This window comes from Doryrhamphus excisus, linkage group LG8 (assembly GCF_037039965.1).
Source record: "Doryrhamphus excisus strain RoL-2023G ecotype Guam linkage group LG8, RoL_Dexc_Guam_v1.1, whole genome shotgun sequence".
NCBI lineage: Eukaryota > Metazoa > Chordata > Actinopteri > Syngnathiformes > Syngnathidae > Doryrhamphus > Doryrhamphus excisus.
Window position 1 is genome coordinate 9,327,223 of NC_136364.1, and position 19,318 is coordinate 9,346,540.

General features: G+C 48.2%; 2 protein-coding genes across 6 annotated transcripts in view; both read right to left on the bottom strand.

Moving 5' to 3' along the window:
- Positions 1-125: 125 nt before the first annotated feature.
- Positions 126-4,724, bottom strand: LOC131135045 (uncharacterized). Its single transcript, XM_058080848.2, has 4 exons — positions 4,134-4,724; positions 3,720-3,937; positions 3,410-3,473; positions 126-1,699 (listed from the first exon to the last, which is right to left on the bottom strand). Exons 1-4 carry the CDS (start codon positions 4,528-4,530, stop codon positions 129-131), a joined length of 2,250 nt encoding a protein of 749 aa, XP_057936831.2. The 5' UTR covers positions 4,531-4,724; the 3' UTR covers positions 126-128.
- Positions 4,725-5,785: 1,061 nt separating this feature from the next.
- The window catches only part of sptbn4b (spectrin, beta, non-erythrocytic 4b), a 30,493-nt gene continuing 16,960 nt past the window's right edge, over positions 5,786-19,318 (bottom strand). For 4 of the 5 annotated variants that reach the window (XM_078792762.1, XM_078792761.1, XM_078792763.1 and 1 more), the window contains 18 exons: positions 17,659-17,922; positions 16,913-17,137; positions 16,752-16,841; positions 16,406-16,684; positions 16,168-16,298; positions 15,882-16,086; positions 15,486-15,731; positions 14,893-15,027; positions 14,574-14,818; positions 14,372-14,510; positions 13,457-13,541; positions 13,107-13,303; positions 10,931-11,889; positions 10,736-10,796; positions 10,401-10,657; positions 9,538-9,708; positions 7,741-7,783; positions 5,786-7,662 (listed from right to left, as the gene is read on the bottom strand). In XM_078792762.1, the coding sequence (XP_078648888.1) occupies positions 7,354-7,662; positions 7,741-7,783; positions 9,538-9,708; positions 10,401-10,657; positions 10,736-10,796; positions 10,931-11,889; positions 13,107-13,303; positions 13,457-13,541; positions 14,372-14,510; positions 14,574-14,818; positions 14,893-15,027; positions 15,486-15,731; positions 15,882-16,086; positions 16,168-16,298; positions 16,406-16,684; positions 16,752-16,841; positions 16,913-17,137; positions 17,659-17,922 (4,041 nt within the window). In that variant the 3' untranslated portion in view covers positions 5,786-7,353. The remainder of the gene's footprint in view (positions 7,663-7,740; positions 7,784-9,537; positions 9,709-10,400; positions 10,658-10,735; positions 10,797-10,930; positions 11,890-13,106; positions 13,304-13,456; positions 13,542-14,371; positions 14,511-14,573; positions 14,819-14,892; positions 15,028-15,485; positions 15,732-15,881; positions 16,087-16,167; positions 16,299-16,405; positions 16,685-16,751; positions 16,842-16,912; positions 17,138-17,658; positions 17,923-19,318) is intronic. The other variant, XM_078792764.1, reaches the window with a different exon arrangement.

The following is a 19,318-nucleotide window of genomic DNA, read 5'->3' on the forward strand; positions in this document are numbered from 1 at the left end:
CACAGAAATGCTAAATATCTGATCAAAGTAAATGCACAGTTAGTGTTTGGACACGTTCTTGTTTAGCAGAATGGATGAGGCAGCGTTCATCTCCAAATTGCTGGAGGACTGGATGGTCCTCAAACGGCCTACGATGTGGCGCAGCTGTGCTTCTTCAGCTGTCGTGAGTCAGAGAAGCCGCGTCCACACTGCTGGCAGGAGTAGAGCTTCTGGCCCGTGTGGACTTGCAGGTGGGACTTAAGCTGGTTGGACTGGTGGAACTTTCTCTGACAGAAGGTGCACTCAAAGGGTTTCTCCCCCGTGTGGATGCGCATGTGTCGGTAGAAGTTCCCGTCCGTCCGGAAGGCCTTGCCGCACTGGTCGCACTTATAGGGCTTCTCTCCCGTGTGGATGCGCTCGTGTTGCTTGAGGCTTCCGGCCTGGAAGAAGCCCTTCCCGCACACGTCGCACACAAAGGGCTTCTCTCCCAGGTGGCTCCTCTGGTGGTAGCGAAAGGAGTACTTGTTGTGGAAGGACTTCTCACACAGGCCGCAGTTGAACTCCTTGTGCTCGCTGTGGCCTTTCTCGTGCAGTTTGAGCGAGCAGGCGGCGCTGAAGCTGCTCATGCAGATCTTACAGCTGAAAGGCTTGACCAGCAGCTTGCTCCGTTGTTTGGCCGGGAACATCTTGGGCTTGCCGTCGGCATGCACGTACTTCTGGTGGATCTGCAGGCGACAGTTGAAGAGGAAGGTCTTGCCGCACAGGTCGCACATGAAAGGCTTCCTGGCGCCGTGCACCAGCATGTGAGTCTTGAGCTTGTTGTTGTCAGAGAAGCTCTTCCCGCAGTCCTGGCAGCTGAAGGGCTTCTCGCCCGTGTGGATGCGCAGGTGTCTCTTCAGGTTGTTGTTGAGGCTGAACCTGGCGCCGCAGACGTGGCAGGTGAAGGGCTTCTCACCTGTGTGCACCATGCTATGGCGTTTGAGCGCCGTGCCCGTGCGGTAGGAGCGGTTGCACACCTCGCACACGAAGGGCGTGATGCCGGTGTGCTTCCTTTTGTGCACGGTCAGCGAGTGGGCGTACTTGAAGGTCTCATCGCAGTCGGGACATTTGTACTTCTTTGCGCTGGTGTGGACCATTTGGTGGAATCGCAGCGTGTCCTTGCTCTTGAACTCCTTGCCACAGGTGGCGCAGCTGAAGGGGCGATCCTCTGAGTGAACCACCATGTGACCTCGCAGCTGAACCGGGGTCTTGCACACCTTGTCGCACAGATGACACTTCAGCATCTGCTTCCACTTCTCGTGGCGAAGCAGGTGGTTCTCCAGCGACTGCTCGATGCGGAAAGTCTTGCCGCATTGCTCGCAGGCGAAGGGCTTGGGCTGCTGGAGGCGCTGGTGACGCTTGAGGTGGTTCTGCAGCGATTGCTCCTGACGGTACGAACGCTTGCACAGCGGGCACGGGAAGGGCAGCGGGGTCTTTGACTCGTCGTGACGCAGGAGGTGATTCTCCAGAGACTTCTTGTCCAGGAAGCTCTGTCCGCACTGCTCGCACGGGAAAGGCCTCTTGTGGAGCGCCACGTGCTTCTTCAGGTCGGCTTTCCAGTAGTAGGCGGCGTCACACTCGTCACAGAAAAACCTCTTGATGGGCCGAGGCTCCTTCTTCCTTAGCCTCCGTCCTTCCACTTGATCAGAATTCATCTCGTCTATGCTTCTTTCAGGAGACACTGAGAGAGAAATACAATCATCACTTTCTGTTATGCGTCTCCCATAAACCATTCTTCCTGCAAAGTGTGTCACTAGGAACCTACAATGCTGTTTTAACCGTAATCTTTCTTGAATTCTCTCTTTCTTTAGTGTCATGGTGGCTTATTTTGCAACAGTATTTTTTTAAAAAGCACACAAAACAGTTTGCAGTACGCAGTGCGCTGGAACGCCTCATCAGCACAGGGCACACAGTGCTTCAATGTGCGTTCTTACACAAAACAAAATAATACACACATCCTAAAGATGATTACAGGATTCCTAAGCTAAAATCTGCCTATAGTGCCCCAACTCTGAATGAACCACTATCCATTCTTCACAGGAGTCACCCAACATGCAGATGCTTTGTTGGGGCAGAAAAAAACAAGACATACTTTTTGGCAAATAACAAATCCTGCAGACATTGTACCTGCGCCACCTGGTGGGAGACCTTGTGTTAAGGCAGGGGTCGGGAACCTTTTTGGCGAAAAGAGCCATGAAGGCCAGATATTTTAAAATGTGTATCTGTGAGAGCCATATACATTTTTTTAAACATTGAATGCAATAAAATGTGTGCATTTTTATGTAAGATCAACAGTTTTAGATAATGGGCTCTAATTACGTAGACCAGGCACACAACCCCACGCCAATGGGGTGTGGCCAGCACACTTTCGTGAGCAGCGCAGTGTCTAATAATAAATCAAATACTTGTTGCCATTAATACAACTTCTGCTGCTGCATAGTTTTGCACCGTACTCCGTAGACGTATTTCATTCTTTTGGCCATCTTCGTCAGAAGGCTTGGTTCTGCAGCTTTAGCTATTTGACTAAAAGAGGAAAGTTTACATTTACATGTTTTTTTGACATCTCAATGACCGAGGTAGACTACAACATTACCCAGTAATAATCAAGTTTTGGTGTTTGACCTGGAAAATATCATCAGGAAAGATAGATATGGTTGGCCGTATTGCAGCAGAATATAGATGGACGAATTAAAATGCATAAGAAAGTTGTTGATTTTGAATATTATTTTTAACAGTCATTTCTGTGATGGTTTACTTTAAAATGTTAGCAAAAATACATTTTTATTGTGGTAAGAAATGCTTGAGAGCCAGTCATCAAAAGAGCCCTACCTGGCTCCCGAGCCATAGGTTCCCTACCTCTGTGTTAAGGGAATATAGGTATTTGTATAAAATCATGTTGGTAGCATGTAAAAAAAAAGCCATTACCAAAAAATGGCTTAATCCAAGACCCCCGGTACTGGAGGACTGGCTTTGTGTGATGAATACAATACACAATATGGAACTATTAACACATAGATTTAGGACTGAAGAAGACATATGTGGAGAAAAATGGATGAAGTAGACACTGTTCAGGAACAGAAACCAAGGAAATGACTAAAACTACACCATGACAAAGAATGTGAAATCCTAACTTGTAAACTATGTAGGTCCAGTGCCTCCTTTTTGTTTTGGGTTTGTTTGCATTAATGTTGACGTTTTGTTTAAAAACAAAAATTTTAGAAATAAAACAAAAAACGAATCCTGCGAAAACAGGCATCCACTGTACAAAAAAAGAACCATGATAAAACATTGCATTTTCAATTTTTCATAATCACACAAGCCTACTATTAAAAAGGCTATTTCTCCTAAAAATGGTGGTAAAATTCCTGATGTTACAACTATCAAAAGGTACCTTGTTCAACTTTGATGCTGACCTTCCTTCTTGCTCTTCTTGAAGATACCTCATCCGTAGAGCACTGCCACGCAAACAAAAAGTACAATCAAGTACATTGGAGAGTATCTGACAAAGGTGAGTATAGCCCTTACGTTTCAGCTTCAGAAAATCTTGTCAGACCCCAAAAGTACAGACAGTATATACTTTAGAGTAGTCACAGTACAGCTATCGACTGTCACTGAGTCAACACACTGCCCTTAATTGTCTAAAGAGCAAACAACTTACAGGCAATGACAGCAAATCGATCTAGAGCACAAAGACAGCAAACCTGCTCGTGTGGCATGTCGTCCGTGTTGACGGAACCGCAATCAGAACCGGGGCCATCGTGGGCCGTGTTTCCGGGCGAGGCTGCAGGTGGAAGGATGAGCTGCGTGTGGCCGTCTGTGGGAGACGCAAGCGGTTCATCCTGGGTACCTCCGTCTCCTAGCAGTATCATTGTCGGAGTGCCGCTACCCCGGCTCACAAAGGTGAGTGCGGACTGGTGGTCTGTCAAAGGGGCGGGGCTTAGAACCAACGTTTCATTTCACTTTCTTTGACACTAATTGTAAAAAGAAATACTACCACACATTATAAACACATAAAACGTTAGAAATCGTACTAACAATATTTAAAAACGCATGTAAATGAAAAATACACAATAATAAAACTATGTTTTAGGACCTAGTAGGTATTTTAGTGCAACCTTGCAGGGTCTGGTCATGCAGCATGACGTGAGCAGCAGGCTTTGCTTCTTGCAGCTCCTTCTCCAGCTGCTCCATGTCTTTCCCCAACTGTCCCACTCGCACCTGCAGATCTTGCTCCAGCTGGCCGGCCTTCGCCTGGACCATGTCCTCCAATTGCTCCACTCTGGCCTTCAAAGCCTCGTTCTCCTCGAACAAGGTGGAGGAGAACTCCGCGAACACGGTCTGGATCTGCAGCAACAGACCTCTCTCGATCTCCTGGATGTCGTCCCCGAGCTTGGCGTCTTCCCACTCCGAGTCTGGCACCTCTTTGGCCCACACATCCCTGAAGACTGACACGGTGGCCTGGAAGGCCATCTCTACCATCGACGCCACTTCGCCGGCGAAGGTCGCCTCCATGTTTCTCCTCAAGGAGCACAAAATCGCCGATCAGGTGTAAGTGTGTGCTTCGAAAAAAAACTTGAATAGGATGGAACAAAACAGCAGTTTTCTTTCGTGTTATGATCACGGTAGATTGATACTTAACAATGGCGGACTGTACGCCTCGGAAAAGACTCCGCAATACATTTCCGCTTCCGGTGACTTCTTCGGTTTTGTTTTTAGAGCACAATTGTGATCATGCAGGTCTCGCTGCCGCCATCTTTCGGACAGGAGAATCACTTTGGTCAAATGGGAGCTGTATCATTTGTTGTGGACTCCTATAGAGCAGCTACACACGATATGCACACACACCACTATTCCAGCTGTACTTCCTTGGATCTCCGAAACGGTCTGTTTTAATTAATTCCACTCACGGCCCGCCTCCGGGCACGCCCACTCTGCTATGATTGGTCACACTCCCAAGACATACCTGCAGAGTAGGGGGAAAAGGGCAGGCCTAAACCTTGGCACGCCCATATCAGGAAGTCTGGCTTCACAGTTAGCTTGAGTTACAAAAAACTCTCTGAAACCTAGCGTTTTTATTTTACTTACTCGGTATCACAATGTAAGTGAGCTAAATATTCCAAGTGTCAACATGTAAAATATATGTGTAATCAATAATAGACATGGACAAGGGGTAGGATTCCATAACCCAGGGGTCTCAAACACGTGGCCCGTGGGCCAAATGTGGCCCGCAGGACACTAGTTTGAGGCCCCTGCCTTAATATGAAAGTTTAATGTTAGTGCGGCCCGCGCAAGTTTGATATGGATGCTGTATGGTATCATGTACCCAGAAAAAATTATTACGTTTGATTAATGTTCATGTTAAAGGTTAAATAACTGTTAATAGTTATGCTCCCTATCCGTGTGGAAGTGGTACGTTTTTGGCTATTTAAGTTTAAAGGAAATAACTTGAAGGCTACCGTTTAGGTCGCTAGCTCTCTAGTTTGCGAGTTAGCCTGTGTCTCAAGTTGTAAATAAAAAGAGTATAAATGTGACTATAGTCGTGTTTTGTTATGTCTACAGGGCTCTAATAATGCTTTGTTCATTTTAATCTGAAAAAATAATTTGTCTATCCACCAACTATATGTGGTTTCGTAAGTTTTTATTATTTGCCATTTTATTATTATTATTATTATTATATTTATTTATTACTGATTGATTGATTTTCATTATTCTTGATTTGTTTATTTTTCATCTTATTTTGTGTAGAAAAATAATAATGTTTTATCAGAGCTTTTCTTGTAGAAAATTGGAAACAAAGCGAAGTTTTTAAAATTTTTTTGTTTTTAATAAATGCGTTTTTGTTTTTTTTTGGAAAACCTGATGCGGCCCAGTCTCACCCAGACCCTAGCTCCAGTGGCCCCCAAGTAAATTGAGTTTGAGACCCCTTCCATAACCTTTTCCGGAGGGTTAAATTGTCTTAATGTCATGAACTTGTAAAGCATGTCTGACATAAATAAGTCATACTTCCAATACAGGTCGTATCAAATATAAACACAGTAAGACACAGAGTTGTACTGATAAACCAAAATGTATTTTATTTGTCATTCCATCTCAGCTTTCCACACCGAGACCCACAGGAAAACAACAAAAATTAAGCTGCTTTTTCATGTACAGTCTGTTTTTGAGGTTGGAGGCGTCCAAATGTGACATCAGAGCATTGCATCGTTAAACATTTTCTCATTCTTTCGACATTTTCACCTCGCTCACGTTGCTAGGTGTGGCGGACATGCATGGAAAATGATAGCATCCATCTGGCGTTCACAATTCATATGCGTAACATGAGTGAAAAGTCATAAAAACTATTTTAAAAAAAAGATAAGAATGATAATGTTCAAGTTGTAAATGCACGCCCACACTTCTTTTTTTCCCCAGAAAGTCACAGTGACCTGAAAGGTGCCATGTTGATTTTGGGCGTCCCTTATTTGTATTAGCTTACTAGCTAACATTGCCCTAAAAATATTTTTGAGTAGTTTAGCATAGTACATAATATTATATATACATATATATATGTATATATATATATATATATATATATACATACATACATACACACATATATATATAATAACTGGAGGAGTGCAACTGTTTGCGTTCTTTATTTGCACTTTAGCCACATTAGCGCCACGCCTTTAGACCGGGACACTTGATTCCTCACTGTCTGACATACAATGTCACAAGGCGTGACAGCCGAAGCCGTTCCGGTTGTGATTGCGGTGTAAATGATGAACCCGTTCACGCTCATGTTCACCTTTATGCTCGTTGCAGACATTGGGTCGCGACCTCTCTGCTGATGCTCACACGTGCCTGGAAGACGTTTGAACACGTGAAGCATGACAGCAGTGTAAGAAACCTGAGAGCTATGACAGACGCACAAACAAGATTTCCGTTAAGATAGCCCGTTGAAATGATTCCACTGATTGGAGGGGATGATAAAATCAAGAGAGAGGGGGTGTGTGTGTGTGATTGAAAACAAGCAGTCGTTGTGATAACAGTCAAACAGGAGAAGCATGTTAGCATTTATCCAATCATTCAGTTTGGCATAGTGGGCTTTCTCTACTAAAACACATACACACAAACAATGATGGGACAGCGCAAGCTACTTTAGCTTCTATCTCGCTGACAGCGATCGTCTTCCTCCGCACTTCCCTGGGCGGCCAGCAGGGGGCAGAGCCTCGTGGCGAGGCAGGAAGAGAAGAAGGAGTAAGTTGAGTTCTTCCTTCCCGCACTTCAGTTTCCATCCACATAGGTGGGAGCAAAAAGGGGACGGGGCATGTGGCGCTTCAACCAGTCAGGTCGTCATTTTTTCTTGCTGCTCTTCTCGGAGCGCTTTGCCTCCGCCTTGCCGCCCCGGTCTGACCTCTCACCCCTGTCCTTCTCCCGCCCTCTGTCCTTCTCCTTCTCCTTCTCCTTGTCCCGCTCAGCCCGCTCAATGCGGTCGGCCCGATCTGAGCGCTCGCCGCCGCGCTCCGAACCGGCCTTGCTGCCGTCGCGGCGCGTGCCCTCGTCGGTGGATGAGGTAGTTGCTTGGGGCATGCCCCACTTGGCGATCTCCTGATGCTCACTGATGCTGCTGCTGATGTTGCTCACCCACGTCTTCAGGTCCTCCTGACGCACCCACAAAAAGGTAACAGGTTACAAAAGGTCACGTCCAGCGATGTACGCGTATTGTCAAGAATGTCCTACCTCGTCCTTTGCGTGGAACAAGAACTCACTGCCGTCCTTCGTCCTGTGACCACAGCAGAGGACGCTCGTGTCAGCGTGGTTTACATTGTACAGTTCACATCACACACACAACACAATATTTTGGGTGAGTTACAGAAACTTGAAAGACTCTTTGGACCAACTGAAAACACCTCTTGAACCAATCTTTGTAGACCTTGGACTAGTTGGAGCGTTTTTAAAGACTGTTTGGACCAACTTGACAGTCTCTTGAACTTTTTTTTTTTACCAACTGAGGAGTCTTTACAGACTTACTCAAACTAAGTCTTTAAAGACTTTTTGGTCCAACGGAAGAATTGTTAAGGACTGTAGGAATGTTTGTGGCCCACATTTGAAGCAGTTGTACAGCGTCTTTGTAAACTTTAAACCAACTGATGAGTCTTTAGAGACTTTTTAAGACAGACTGAAGAGTCTTTTAAGACTTTTTGGATAAACTAAAAGCTCATGACAGACTTTAGACCGTCTCACTGGAACAGCCAGACAATCTTTAGGCTAGTTGTAGAGTCTTTCAGTCTTTAAAAACATTGTGGGTCACATGGATAGTCTTTTGACCATTTTTGCAAATATTTTCAAACCAAGTGAAGAAGCTTTAGAAACAGCTTCGACCAATTGAAGACTTAAAAGACTGAAAGGACTTCAGAAATTTTTGGTCCAGGGGAAGAGTCTTTAGGGACTTTAGGAATCAACTGACTTCAGAGTCTTGAAAAACCTTTTGAATGAACTGAAAGGTTTTTAGAGACTTTTGGACAAACTGCAGAGTTTGCCGGAACATCTAAACAATCTTAAGACCAGATACAGACTCTTTCTTTCAGACTAATTCAATTTGAAGAGTCTTTAAAAGCATTATGGATCAGATGGATACTCTTTTGACCGTTTGCAGTCTTTAGAGACTTTGCGGGTCAAGTGGATAGTCTCTAGAAACCTTTTCGACCGATTTAAGGATCTTTAAAGACTTTCAGGATTTTTTTGGCCAACATTTGTTGGACCAGTTGTACAGTGTTTCTGTAAGCTTTGGATCAACTGAAGAGTCTTCACAGACCTTTTTGAGACCAAGTGAAGCCTCTTTAGGAACATTTTAGACCAATTTAAAAGTCTTGAAAACTTTTTGGATAAACTGAAAGGACTTTTGGACCAGTTGCAGAGTCTTGAGAACCTCACTGGAACAGCTGGACGGTCTTGGGCAGACCTTGGGATATTTGGAGAACTTTGAGAGACTGTTTGGACCAACTTGACAGTCTTTGGAACTTTTCTGGACCAACTGAAAACTCTTAACAGAATTATTTAAACCAAGAGAAGAATCTTTAGGAAACTAACTGAAAGTTTCAAAAGACTTTTGAAACTCAACTGAAGAGGATTCAGATAAGGAGCACCTGGAGCATCTTTAAAACCTTTTGGACGGTTGAACAGTTGTTAATACAATTTTGGGCCATCCGAATAGTTTTTCGAGACTTTTTTTATCCAAGTGAAGAGTCGATGGAACCTTTCTGGTCCATGTAAAGAGTCTTTGGATCCTTTTTAGACTAACTGGGCAGTGTTCTGAGACTTTGGATCAGTTGAAAAGTCTTAAAAGACTTTGGAAGACAAACTGACAAGTCTTTAGATGCTTCATCTACCAACTGAATGGTCTTTGGAGCCTTTTGGTCCAAGTGAGGAGTCCTTAAAGACTGTCTTGACCACCTGGAACATTTTCTGAGACTTTCGACCAACTGACAAGTCTAATACGAGCATATTAGCATGTGAGTAAGAACAAACAGGTTGTACTTGAGAGTGAAGACGTTCTTCTTCTTCTTGTATCCATTGGTGACGTCACAGTGACACTGGGCCAGGTTGAGCAGCGGCTCGTTGTTGTATGCGGTGGTAGTGTTCTTGGCGTCCTTGTAGAAGCCCAACTCCCCTTTGTTCAGCACGCAGTACAAGTTGACCCAGGACCTGCTGAGGTGCGAGAAGACCGGATGGGAGGAGTTGTGGGTAGGGGTCGGGGGTCAGGTGAGAGGGAAGGAGGAGGGGGGTGGAGACGCGAGGAGTTAGGGGGCGCTGCAGTGTAGCCGCTGCTAAGCTAACACCTCACTCACCTGAGCTTACAGGTAGGTGGGCGAGAAGGACCAACACCAAGAAGGGAGGAGGAGAAAACACACTGCTAAACAAACACAAGACGGACGCCAAGGGAGGCAAAGGGAGGACGTGCGGGGTGGGGGGGACTACATACAGCTCGAGCGGGGAAAAGTAAGCGGAGCTTAAATAGGACTTACCTTAGGGGTGATGGAGGTGGGGGGGCAGCAGCCAGCAGAAGCGAGGATAGAAGCAGACAGCAAAAAAGTTTGGTTAAAGGACAACTATAAAAACTGTGAACCATCATCAAGGTGGTCCTACTCCAAACACGGACACCCCTGCTTCCATGCACATTTCAGGGAATGTCCGGGGAAGACATTGTCCATGCATCGAGGCCATAAGGTGCATGGTGGGAGCTTTTTTTGTGTGTGCGTTAGGTCAGCCGAGCCACAATACTGTTGGTTCTCTCCGGAGGAGGCAGCTAGTGCAATCATTATTTAAAATGACTTAACCAGTGCGGTAAACACCTTGCATCATGCAGATGTGCTGCTGGCATCAGGACGCAGAAGACCCACCTGTTGGTGCTCTTCTTCAGACTCTCGATGTCCAGCTTGCGGAAGAGGAAGCCCTCGTGGTGAGCGCTGTGGGTCGGCGGCTGCGGCACCGCCGGGCCGCTCTGGGCGGGAGCCGATCGGGATCGCCGTGTTGCATCTCCCGCCTCTTTGGGCCGCGGTCTGCGCCGCGGTTTGGGTCTGTCCCGAGCTCGAGGCCGATCGGGACGGGAAGACTTCTCTGGTAGGCCGTTGGGTAGGCGGGGCACCTCGCCTCGGGCCTGGAGGGGGTGGAGTCAGCAAGATGAAGATATTTACGTACATCAGAACTGCACATCAAAATTGCAGAAATCTCCAACCTGTGCTGCTTCTCTCTCCTGAAGCTGCTCCACTATTTCTGCCATGGTGGCTCTCCTTTCTCTGTGCAAAAAAAGCAGTTAGCAGTGAATTAAATGCTCCACGATGAAAGTTCAGACTTCCAAACCATACGATGGTGAACTGGACAGGATGGATTAGTGGACATTAAGAAGCATGGGCGGCATTAAACATCTCACCCTCCTCCTGAGCGTCTGTCAGAATGTTCCTTCCCGGTGTCGTGCTCACTGGACTCCTGCCTCTCCAGCCGGTGTCGGTCCCTCCTTCGTCCATCGAGGCTTCCGTGGCCCTCCTGCTCGCTGGACGTCTGCCTCTCCAGAGTCCGCCTCTCCCGCCGCTCTGCATGTTCCCGCCAAACCTCCTGAGGAAGCTCATCCCTACGAGCTTGGATCAGCTGCTCGCTGGACAGCTGGCGTTCCAACCTGTGCTCCTTGTGAGAGGTGTGAGTCTGGACCTGCGGCTCAGGGTTAGTCCTGGAGGGATGGTGCCCTCTGGCAGGTTCTCCGTGGAGCCTGTCCCTGTTTGGCTCTTGGAGAACCACCTCAGCCATAACGGCCACCTCGGCTCTCTCGGTCATCATCTCCCGGCCTTTCTCCCTGGCCTTCTCCAGCCTGCTGGCCACTACCAGCGGCGTCACCGCGTCATCCAGGTGTTTGATTTTGGGTTGCCGTAGATACGGAGACAGTTTTGCATCCACCTCTGCTGCCGGCTGAAGGCGAACCTTGCTGGTGCTTTCCCGCACCTGATTGGCCGAGACCAGCATGGCGGCTGTGGCGACGGACAAAATGGAGGAAGGAGCGGGTTGGCGGAGTCCCGCAGCCACACCTGCCATGCCCCCGTGACGTGCCTCCAGGCTGTGACGATAACCGCTGCCATTCATCACAGGCAAGTAGCTGGTCCCTGTGGAGCTCAGTCGACGGGCGGCGGCTGAAGGGGAGGGTGTGGGTGTTGCAGGCGAGGGTGAAGGCGGGGTGCTGGCCTCGTTTTGTTCATAGATGGTCTGTCTCATGACGGGGGAGAGCGGGAGGCGTGGGAGGGTGGAGGGGGCAGGTGAGGCATCTTGCGGGTCCAGGAAGACTTTACGACCCAGTAAAGGGGTTGCTGGCTGCTTGCTTTGCTCCGCTTTCAGCTTCTCCACCTGTGCAGATGACCAGAACCCTGTTAACATCTACCTGCGGGTAGCTTGAACTATTAACTATGAACCAGAGAATCTTGCATAGATCTCAGATTTTGCTCTGAAATGTAATAGGAACCTGCTTATCTCGGCTTTTGCCGAAATCCAAATTAACCATTGCTTGCACATTTATGTGTGACTCTCCCTGAAGACCTGTCTCGGTGGGTGGAGGCGGGGCCGGTAACAGTGGAACAGTGGAACCGTCTAAATTATATGAGTAGATTAAAATATTCATTCATTCATTCATTTTCTACCGCTTTTCCTCACAAGGGTCGCAGGCATGCTGGAGCCTATCCCAGCTGTCTTCGGGCGAGAGGCGGGGTACACCCTAGACTGGTCGCCAGCCAATCACAGGGCACATACAGACAAACAACCATTCACACTCACATTCATACCTATGGACAATTTGGAGTGGCCAATTAACCTAGCATGTTTTTGGAATGTGGGAGGAAACATATCTGGAGAAAACCCACGCATGCACGGGGAGAACATGCAAACTCCACACAGAGATGGCCGAGCATGGAATCAAACTCAGGTCTCCTAGCTGTGTGGCATGCATGTTAACCACTCGAACACCGTTCAGGCTAGATTAAAATATATTATGTATAGAAAATGTATTGTCTTGTCACCTAATTGAGACACAGTTTTTCTTCTATTTGAGCAGCGACGGGAGTATTGTGTATGGTTCTGAGCTGTGATTCAGGATTTGGGCTATAGGGGGCAGCAGTGTTTCCTGATCGCTGATCACCAGCCCAAGAGAGAAGAAGAGCTGCTGAGTCACTTCTTGCTATAAGATGTACGGCCAATAAAAGGCTGAGTTGTGCACAGTCATCCTGCCTCATCCTCATTCCGCCGACATTACAATATTTTATACATATATATTTATCGAACAGAGCTGCAACGCTGGCCTCCTTGTGTGTCTCCATTACATTGAAAATAAAGCTTTTGTAAACTTTTACTGTGTAAATTGTGTGATACTGTGTATCTTGACAGACGCTGCTTGACAATAATGAGGAAGTTAACAATACAACACATGTCGACATACACAGAAGGGCTTTTTCAATTTTATGTAAAAAAAAAAAAAAAAGTTCTACACTACGTGAACCCCTAAGTTAGTCAGTCTACAAGTGCGCAAGCATGTGAATTATAAGTGTCTCCTTCCTCCGCATTGAATGTAATACCGTGGTGAGGCGGCGCAGTGAGCTGAAGCGCTCCTCCCAGGTTGCGGCGGCTTTCCGAAAGGCTTCATGTCGTCGTATCAGCTGCTCCACCTCGTCCACGCTTGCCCCGAGTTCGTTGCTGTTAACCAGCGGCTCCTGCGCCGTCAGCCACGCCTCCGCCACCACCGCCTCCTGAGCAAACTGATGCACCTCCAGCACTAAAATCACCAGAAGAACATCAACAACGTGAGACAACCGGTTAAATGCACAAAGTTGTGGACATGTCACTATTTGGTTAATGATTGATGATGTCAGTGTTTGGGGGGGGGGGGGGTGTCTATGTGTAGTTGTGGGCTGCAGTGTGTGCTCACATTGCTGTAGGACCTCCCAATGCTTGTCCCACTTCTCAGACAGCTCATGTTGCTTAGCAACCACCTTGTCCAGCTTCTCCTTGATCTGCAGGCAACATCAGCAACGTCACCATCACATCACACCAGTATATTCTGTCACGCCCCTACGCAGGGGACAGATATTTTATTTCATGACTTGCTGGCACACATAAAATAAATATAATTTCAATGTGAAAATAAAAAAATTAAGTCAGAAACTCGAAGTAGAACCGACGCTCTCCCTCACTGCGATGAGCCAGATGAGGTGTTTCGGGCATCTGGTCAGGATGCCTTCCGGACACCTCCCAGGGGAGGTGTTCAGGGAACATTCGACCTGTAGGTGGCCTCGGGAAAGACCCAGGACGCGTGTGTGTGTGCTTGCGTTCAAATTTCACTTACAATTTAAGCTTTTGGCTGCACGGTGACCAGTGGTTAGCACGCAGGCCTCACAGCTGGGAGACCTGAGTTCGATTCCACCCTCGGCCATCTCTGTGTGGCATTTTTGCATGTTCTCCCTGTGCATGTGTGGGTTTTCTCCGGGTACTCCGGTTTCCTCCCACATTCCAAAAACATGCTAGGTTAATTGGCGACTCCAAATTGTCCATAGGTATGAATGTGAGTGTGAATGGTTGTTTGTCTATATGTGCCCTGTGATTGGCTGGCCACCAGTCCACTCTTCTGCTGCCTTGTGGCCATTTTTATGGCTTAAAACCGCTCTAAAAGTGACGTAAGCACTTTTGATAAGCTCCGCAAGGCAGGACAACACAATTTAATCTTCCATACACTTCCACAGGCCGGATGAAATTGCATCACGGACCAGATTTGGCCCCCCGGCCTGAGTTTGACATGTGTAACATATTGTATGAAGACCCAGTTGGACTTGTGTTGATCTCTGACCTCTTGTGCTGCAGGGTTTCGAGCTGCCAAAAGCGTCTTCCCCATCTCGATACATTCCATTACGCTCTGACTGCGAGCGTCCACCTCGCTCTTCAGACTCTGGTGATAGTTCATCAACACCTCCACAGACGACACGTCCCTGCAGACGTTCAAGAAGTTCATGAGAGACATCATCAGGGATACGGAGTTACTGTAGATCTACCTCGGCTTTTCTCCCGTCCCGATCTGACAGATGATAGAGTCCATCCACATGATTTGATCCCGGACCAGGCTGAAGAACCTCAGCTTGTCCGTCTCCGTGGTGATCTGCACACGACACTCCTCGCAGGACGTCAGCAGCTCCTTCCAGCACTGCATGACTTCGTGCTCGCGGCAGGCGATGAGTTCTGCCTTCTCGCCCGCGTACACCGTCCTGAGCTGGGCGGCGCTCTCCTGCAGCTGGCGTACCTGACAAGAGACACAGAGGGGTGGCGACTTAGTAGCACCAGGAGGGAAGGCGTGTGAACTTTTAGCCGCTGTACCTGCGTGACCAGAAGCTGGATATCCTGTTCGAAGCTCTGCAGCAGCCTCTGCAGCGAGCTGGTGTTGGACGTGCTGCTCTGACGACCGCGAACCTCTGGTAACCTGCGATGCTTGTCCGCTATCTGGCACAGAACCTGGAAAAATGGCAATCTGAGTGTTAGAGGCTGAAGAATTAAGAACTAATCAGTTTAAGAACTCATTCATTCATTTTCTACCGCTTATCCTCAGGGGGTGCTGGAGCCTATCCCAGCTGTCTTTGGGCAGCTGTCTTTGGGCGAGAAGCGGGGTACACCCTGGACTAGTAGCCAGCCAATCACAGGGCACATATAGACAAACAACCATTCACACTCACATTCATACCTATGGACAATTTGGAGTCGCCAATTAACCTAGCATGTTTTTGGAGTGTGGGAGGAAACCGGAGTACCCGGAGAAAACCCACGCATGCACGGGGAGAACATGCAAACTCCACACAGAGATGGCCGAGGGTGGAATTGAACTCGGATCTCCTAGCTGTGAGGCCTCCGTGCAGCCCCTAGTTTAAGAACTAATCAGATAATTTGTTATTAACAACACTCATCCTCCTCCTGACCTCTCTGCAGTCGGAGAAGAACTTGTGCAGCTGGTGCGAGGCGGCCAGCATCTGCGCCCGGGTCTCCATCAGCTCCAGCAGGTCGGCCCAGGACTCGTTGACGCCGTCCTTCCACTCGGCGATGGTGGCGGCCTCGGCATGGCCGTAGTCGATTAGCTCATCCACCATCTGGTTGACGGCCGTCACTCGCTCCTGGCCCACATTCCCCGTCTCTGAGGCAAACTCCGTAAACTTCTCCTGGAGCAGCTGAAGGTACAAAGAAGGAGGAGACTTAATAATAAAGTAAGAACTAAAAACAGTGTTAAAAATATGAAAAAGGCCAAAAAGATCACTAGTGATGCCTAATGTGTTAATCATCATATGAGAATTATTATTTTACGATGGCTCCATGCTTACAGTGACGTGCTCAAAGTCTTGGCCCAGTTCCGGTGAGCTGGCCACCACCTCCCTTTGAGCGATCCACTGCTCCAGCTCGTCCACCTCCCTGTTGAGCTGGTAGAGCCAGTACTGCTGCTCCAGGCGGCTCTTCCTCTCCTCCACCAGGTCCTTCAGCGACACATACAGGCGGTCGATCTGCGACTGCCGCTTGCTGATCTGCTCGCTGAGAACGTGAGAGTCACACAAAATATGTATATGTAATAACATTTTACACATATGTGTTTATTTCCGTGCGTAAGCTAACCAGTCAGGGTGTCCTATCTCCAGCAGCTGCCGACATTGTTGAGAGAGCAGGCCGATGGTCTCCGCATAGTCTTCGATGGTCTGCTCCAGGACAAGATGCTTCTTCAGCAGCTGCAAAGTGCTCGGCTCATCCTGGAAGGAACAAGATGAAGGAGACGGGGAAGAGGTTTGTTCCTTGCGATGTTATTATTGGACATATTTGGACAGGTCGGGAAGTGACGATGGGATGTTCTACTCACCTTCCCCTTCTCCTCGTTCATCATGTGCAGCTCCTGCTCGCTCAGCCAGGCCTCCACCTCGGCCGTGTCGAAGTAGTACTGCTGTGCCTGGTACATGGCATCCAGGACCAGCTGCCTTCGCTCGGTCTCGGCCCAGAGTAAAGCCCACAGTTGGGCCAGCTGCTCGTGGCCCGCCCTCATCACGTTGGCTTCTGGGCTGCGGATGGACGCAATGATCCCCGCCCTCTCCAGGACCTCATCTACTCGCCCTTGATGGCCGTGGAGCTCCCTCTGGAGTGTCTGATGACACAAGAGTGATGCTTTACATCTCCTATGCGCACTTTGAGGGCGATCTGGATGATCTTACCTGGTTCTTCTTCATGAGCTGCTGGACCGACTGCAGGGAGGAGCCATGCTCCTGACTCATGGCCAGTGGGAGACGCTCCTGCACCCACAACTACAAGACAATCACACGTCATAACATGTATGAGCTGTCATGTCCACATTTCCAGCGAGACCAGGACTCACCATTTCATCCTCCAGGTCTCGTCCAACTTGGTGCACCTCCTTGGACGCCAACAGGAGGCGTCTCCTCTCCTTCAGGGGCTCAATCAGGCGCACCATGCGGGCCTCCACCGCCGCTTGATGCTCAGCAACCGTCTCCTTGACCTGCGTCTGCTGCGGTATGGAGGTGGCCTGCACCTGCAGCTGCCCCACCTCCTTGTACCACTCCTCCATCTGGGACTCCATGGTCTGAGGAGGTGTATAGAACCTTGTTAAATAGTGCCACTGTACCTAATATAGTGGCTCACATGCCACACCAACGGGTTGCAGCACGTGCATCTGTCATCCATGCTGAAACAAGTAACAAGGAAATGCTAACTTCCTTAGCATGAGTGCTAATTTAAATCACATAGATTGGGGAGATAATGACATCTTTATGGAATGATATCCCCCAGTATCGCCGCCCCTGAGGATGGCTGTCGTATTGCAAGTTGTACTGTGGGGAGTTGAGCATGGCGGCAAAATAAGGGCCAAAGAAAAACATAGTGAAGGTTACTGTACCCTTGTCAGGATGGAGTGAGGGTGAGGAGGAGGTAAAGCACAGCTAATGGCAGCCTGCTAAAGGAAGCTGAAAGGAAGCATGCTGTGGGAGAGCAAGAATGGTGAAATGAACATGAACGTGTGCACCATCTGCTGGCTGCTCGTTTAACTACAGCCCCCAAATGCTCAATGCTGATGACCTCTGATGAAAATTCTTCTGTGGTGCACACCTGCAGTTTTTTCAACTGCCTGTTGACGGTGCTCAGGTCCTGCCCTCGGTCCACGAAGGCCAGTTGTCCCTCCAGCTGGCCCAGCCTCTGGTCCAGGCTGTGGTAGCTCTGGACTAGGAGGTCGGCCTTGTTGGCCTGGAAGAGCTGCTGGGCTTTGGCCTGCGTGGTGCTCTCCAGGTCCTGCCAGCAATCCCGGATCTCCTCCAGCTTCCTCCGGACCATCTGGCTAAGCTCCGGCTTCTCCTGGATCAGCTGCTGGCCCTCCTGGACCAACACATGGCTTTGTCAAACTTGGAACATACACCATTAGCTTGTATGATCATCAATTAATGTAAACAAAGACGACAGATGACCTTGTTTGTCAACACCTCTGTGTGTGTGTGAGAGAGAGAGAGAGAGAGAGACAGGAGGACAAGACCAGGGTATTGGGGGGGAAGGGAGTGCAGATAATGTGCCATTATATCACTCACACACACACACACACACACACCAGGTCGCTCCCTTCCCCCAACCAAATGTTCCTCCTATTTGTCTCCTTTTACGGCTCCGGAAAAAGGATGATGTCACTCAGACAGTGTTTGGTTTTTCTCATTAAAAATGTCTAATAATTAATATGAGAACAAATTGAAGTATCGTTATGTTGACATCGTTTATCACCCATGTAACGGAAGATAATAACGCCAGCCGGCAACCAACTACAGTCTTCGCTTGGAAGCACAAGAAAGTAAATTATTGTAAAAAGGCGTCCTGCGAGTGGGAGGGCTGCGTGGGCCGCCGCAGCTTAGCCCACAGGCTCCACGCTCAAACCGAAACAGCCTGAGCAGCTCCTCTGCATACAAGCATGTCCATTTGCAACTATTACCACGCGAGAGCTTGGCTAAGATGGGCCGGCAGACGCCAACAGTTCCAGACTGGCGTGTGTCTAATCGCAACAGACGTCTGCTCGGCTCCAAATGTCGCCCAGGATGCTCCAGCGTCAATATTTACCCCGAGTGTGAAAAACTGTCTCCTTCCACCCGACATTCATTCATTCGTTTATGCTACATCCCAGCTCTAAAGGTGGAGTCCTGCAGGACGCTGGTGTTTCCTTGGAGACGCCTAAGGCACTGAGGGGGGGTGTGTGTTCTGCTTTTGTATGCCGCTTCATATAGGAACACCTCTACAGTCTACAGTGGAACCTCCAAAAAGTCTCAAGTCTTAAAGCTCCTGAAGATACCAGACTCGGAATTCCGCCCTGGATTTGGATGTCGGCCTTAAAGTGACCGTGACGTGGTTGGTGTTCCCAAGGCATAGCTGCATTGGCTATATCGTGGCATGGCAACACAACATGAGGCGCTAGGAATTCAAAGTAAACAAAGGAGTACAATTTGCGCTTCCGATTTAACAGCTTCGCTTTATCACAGTTTTTCCAAATACATTCATTCATAAATCATGCTGTTTCGTGGGTGAATAAAGCCCATTATTAGTCTAAAAACATGCATATTTAAGCAATGTTTTTGCCTAAATTCAGCATTTGTCAAGCATAAATTCAGCTACATAAACTAAAATGTAAATACAAGGCATTCAGAAGGCGTTGTGATGATATGTAATATTCTACACTGGTCACTAATTGTGATGTAACTGAAATGTTGGGTGAGACACACAAGCACCAGATTCGATT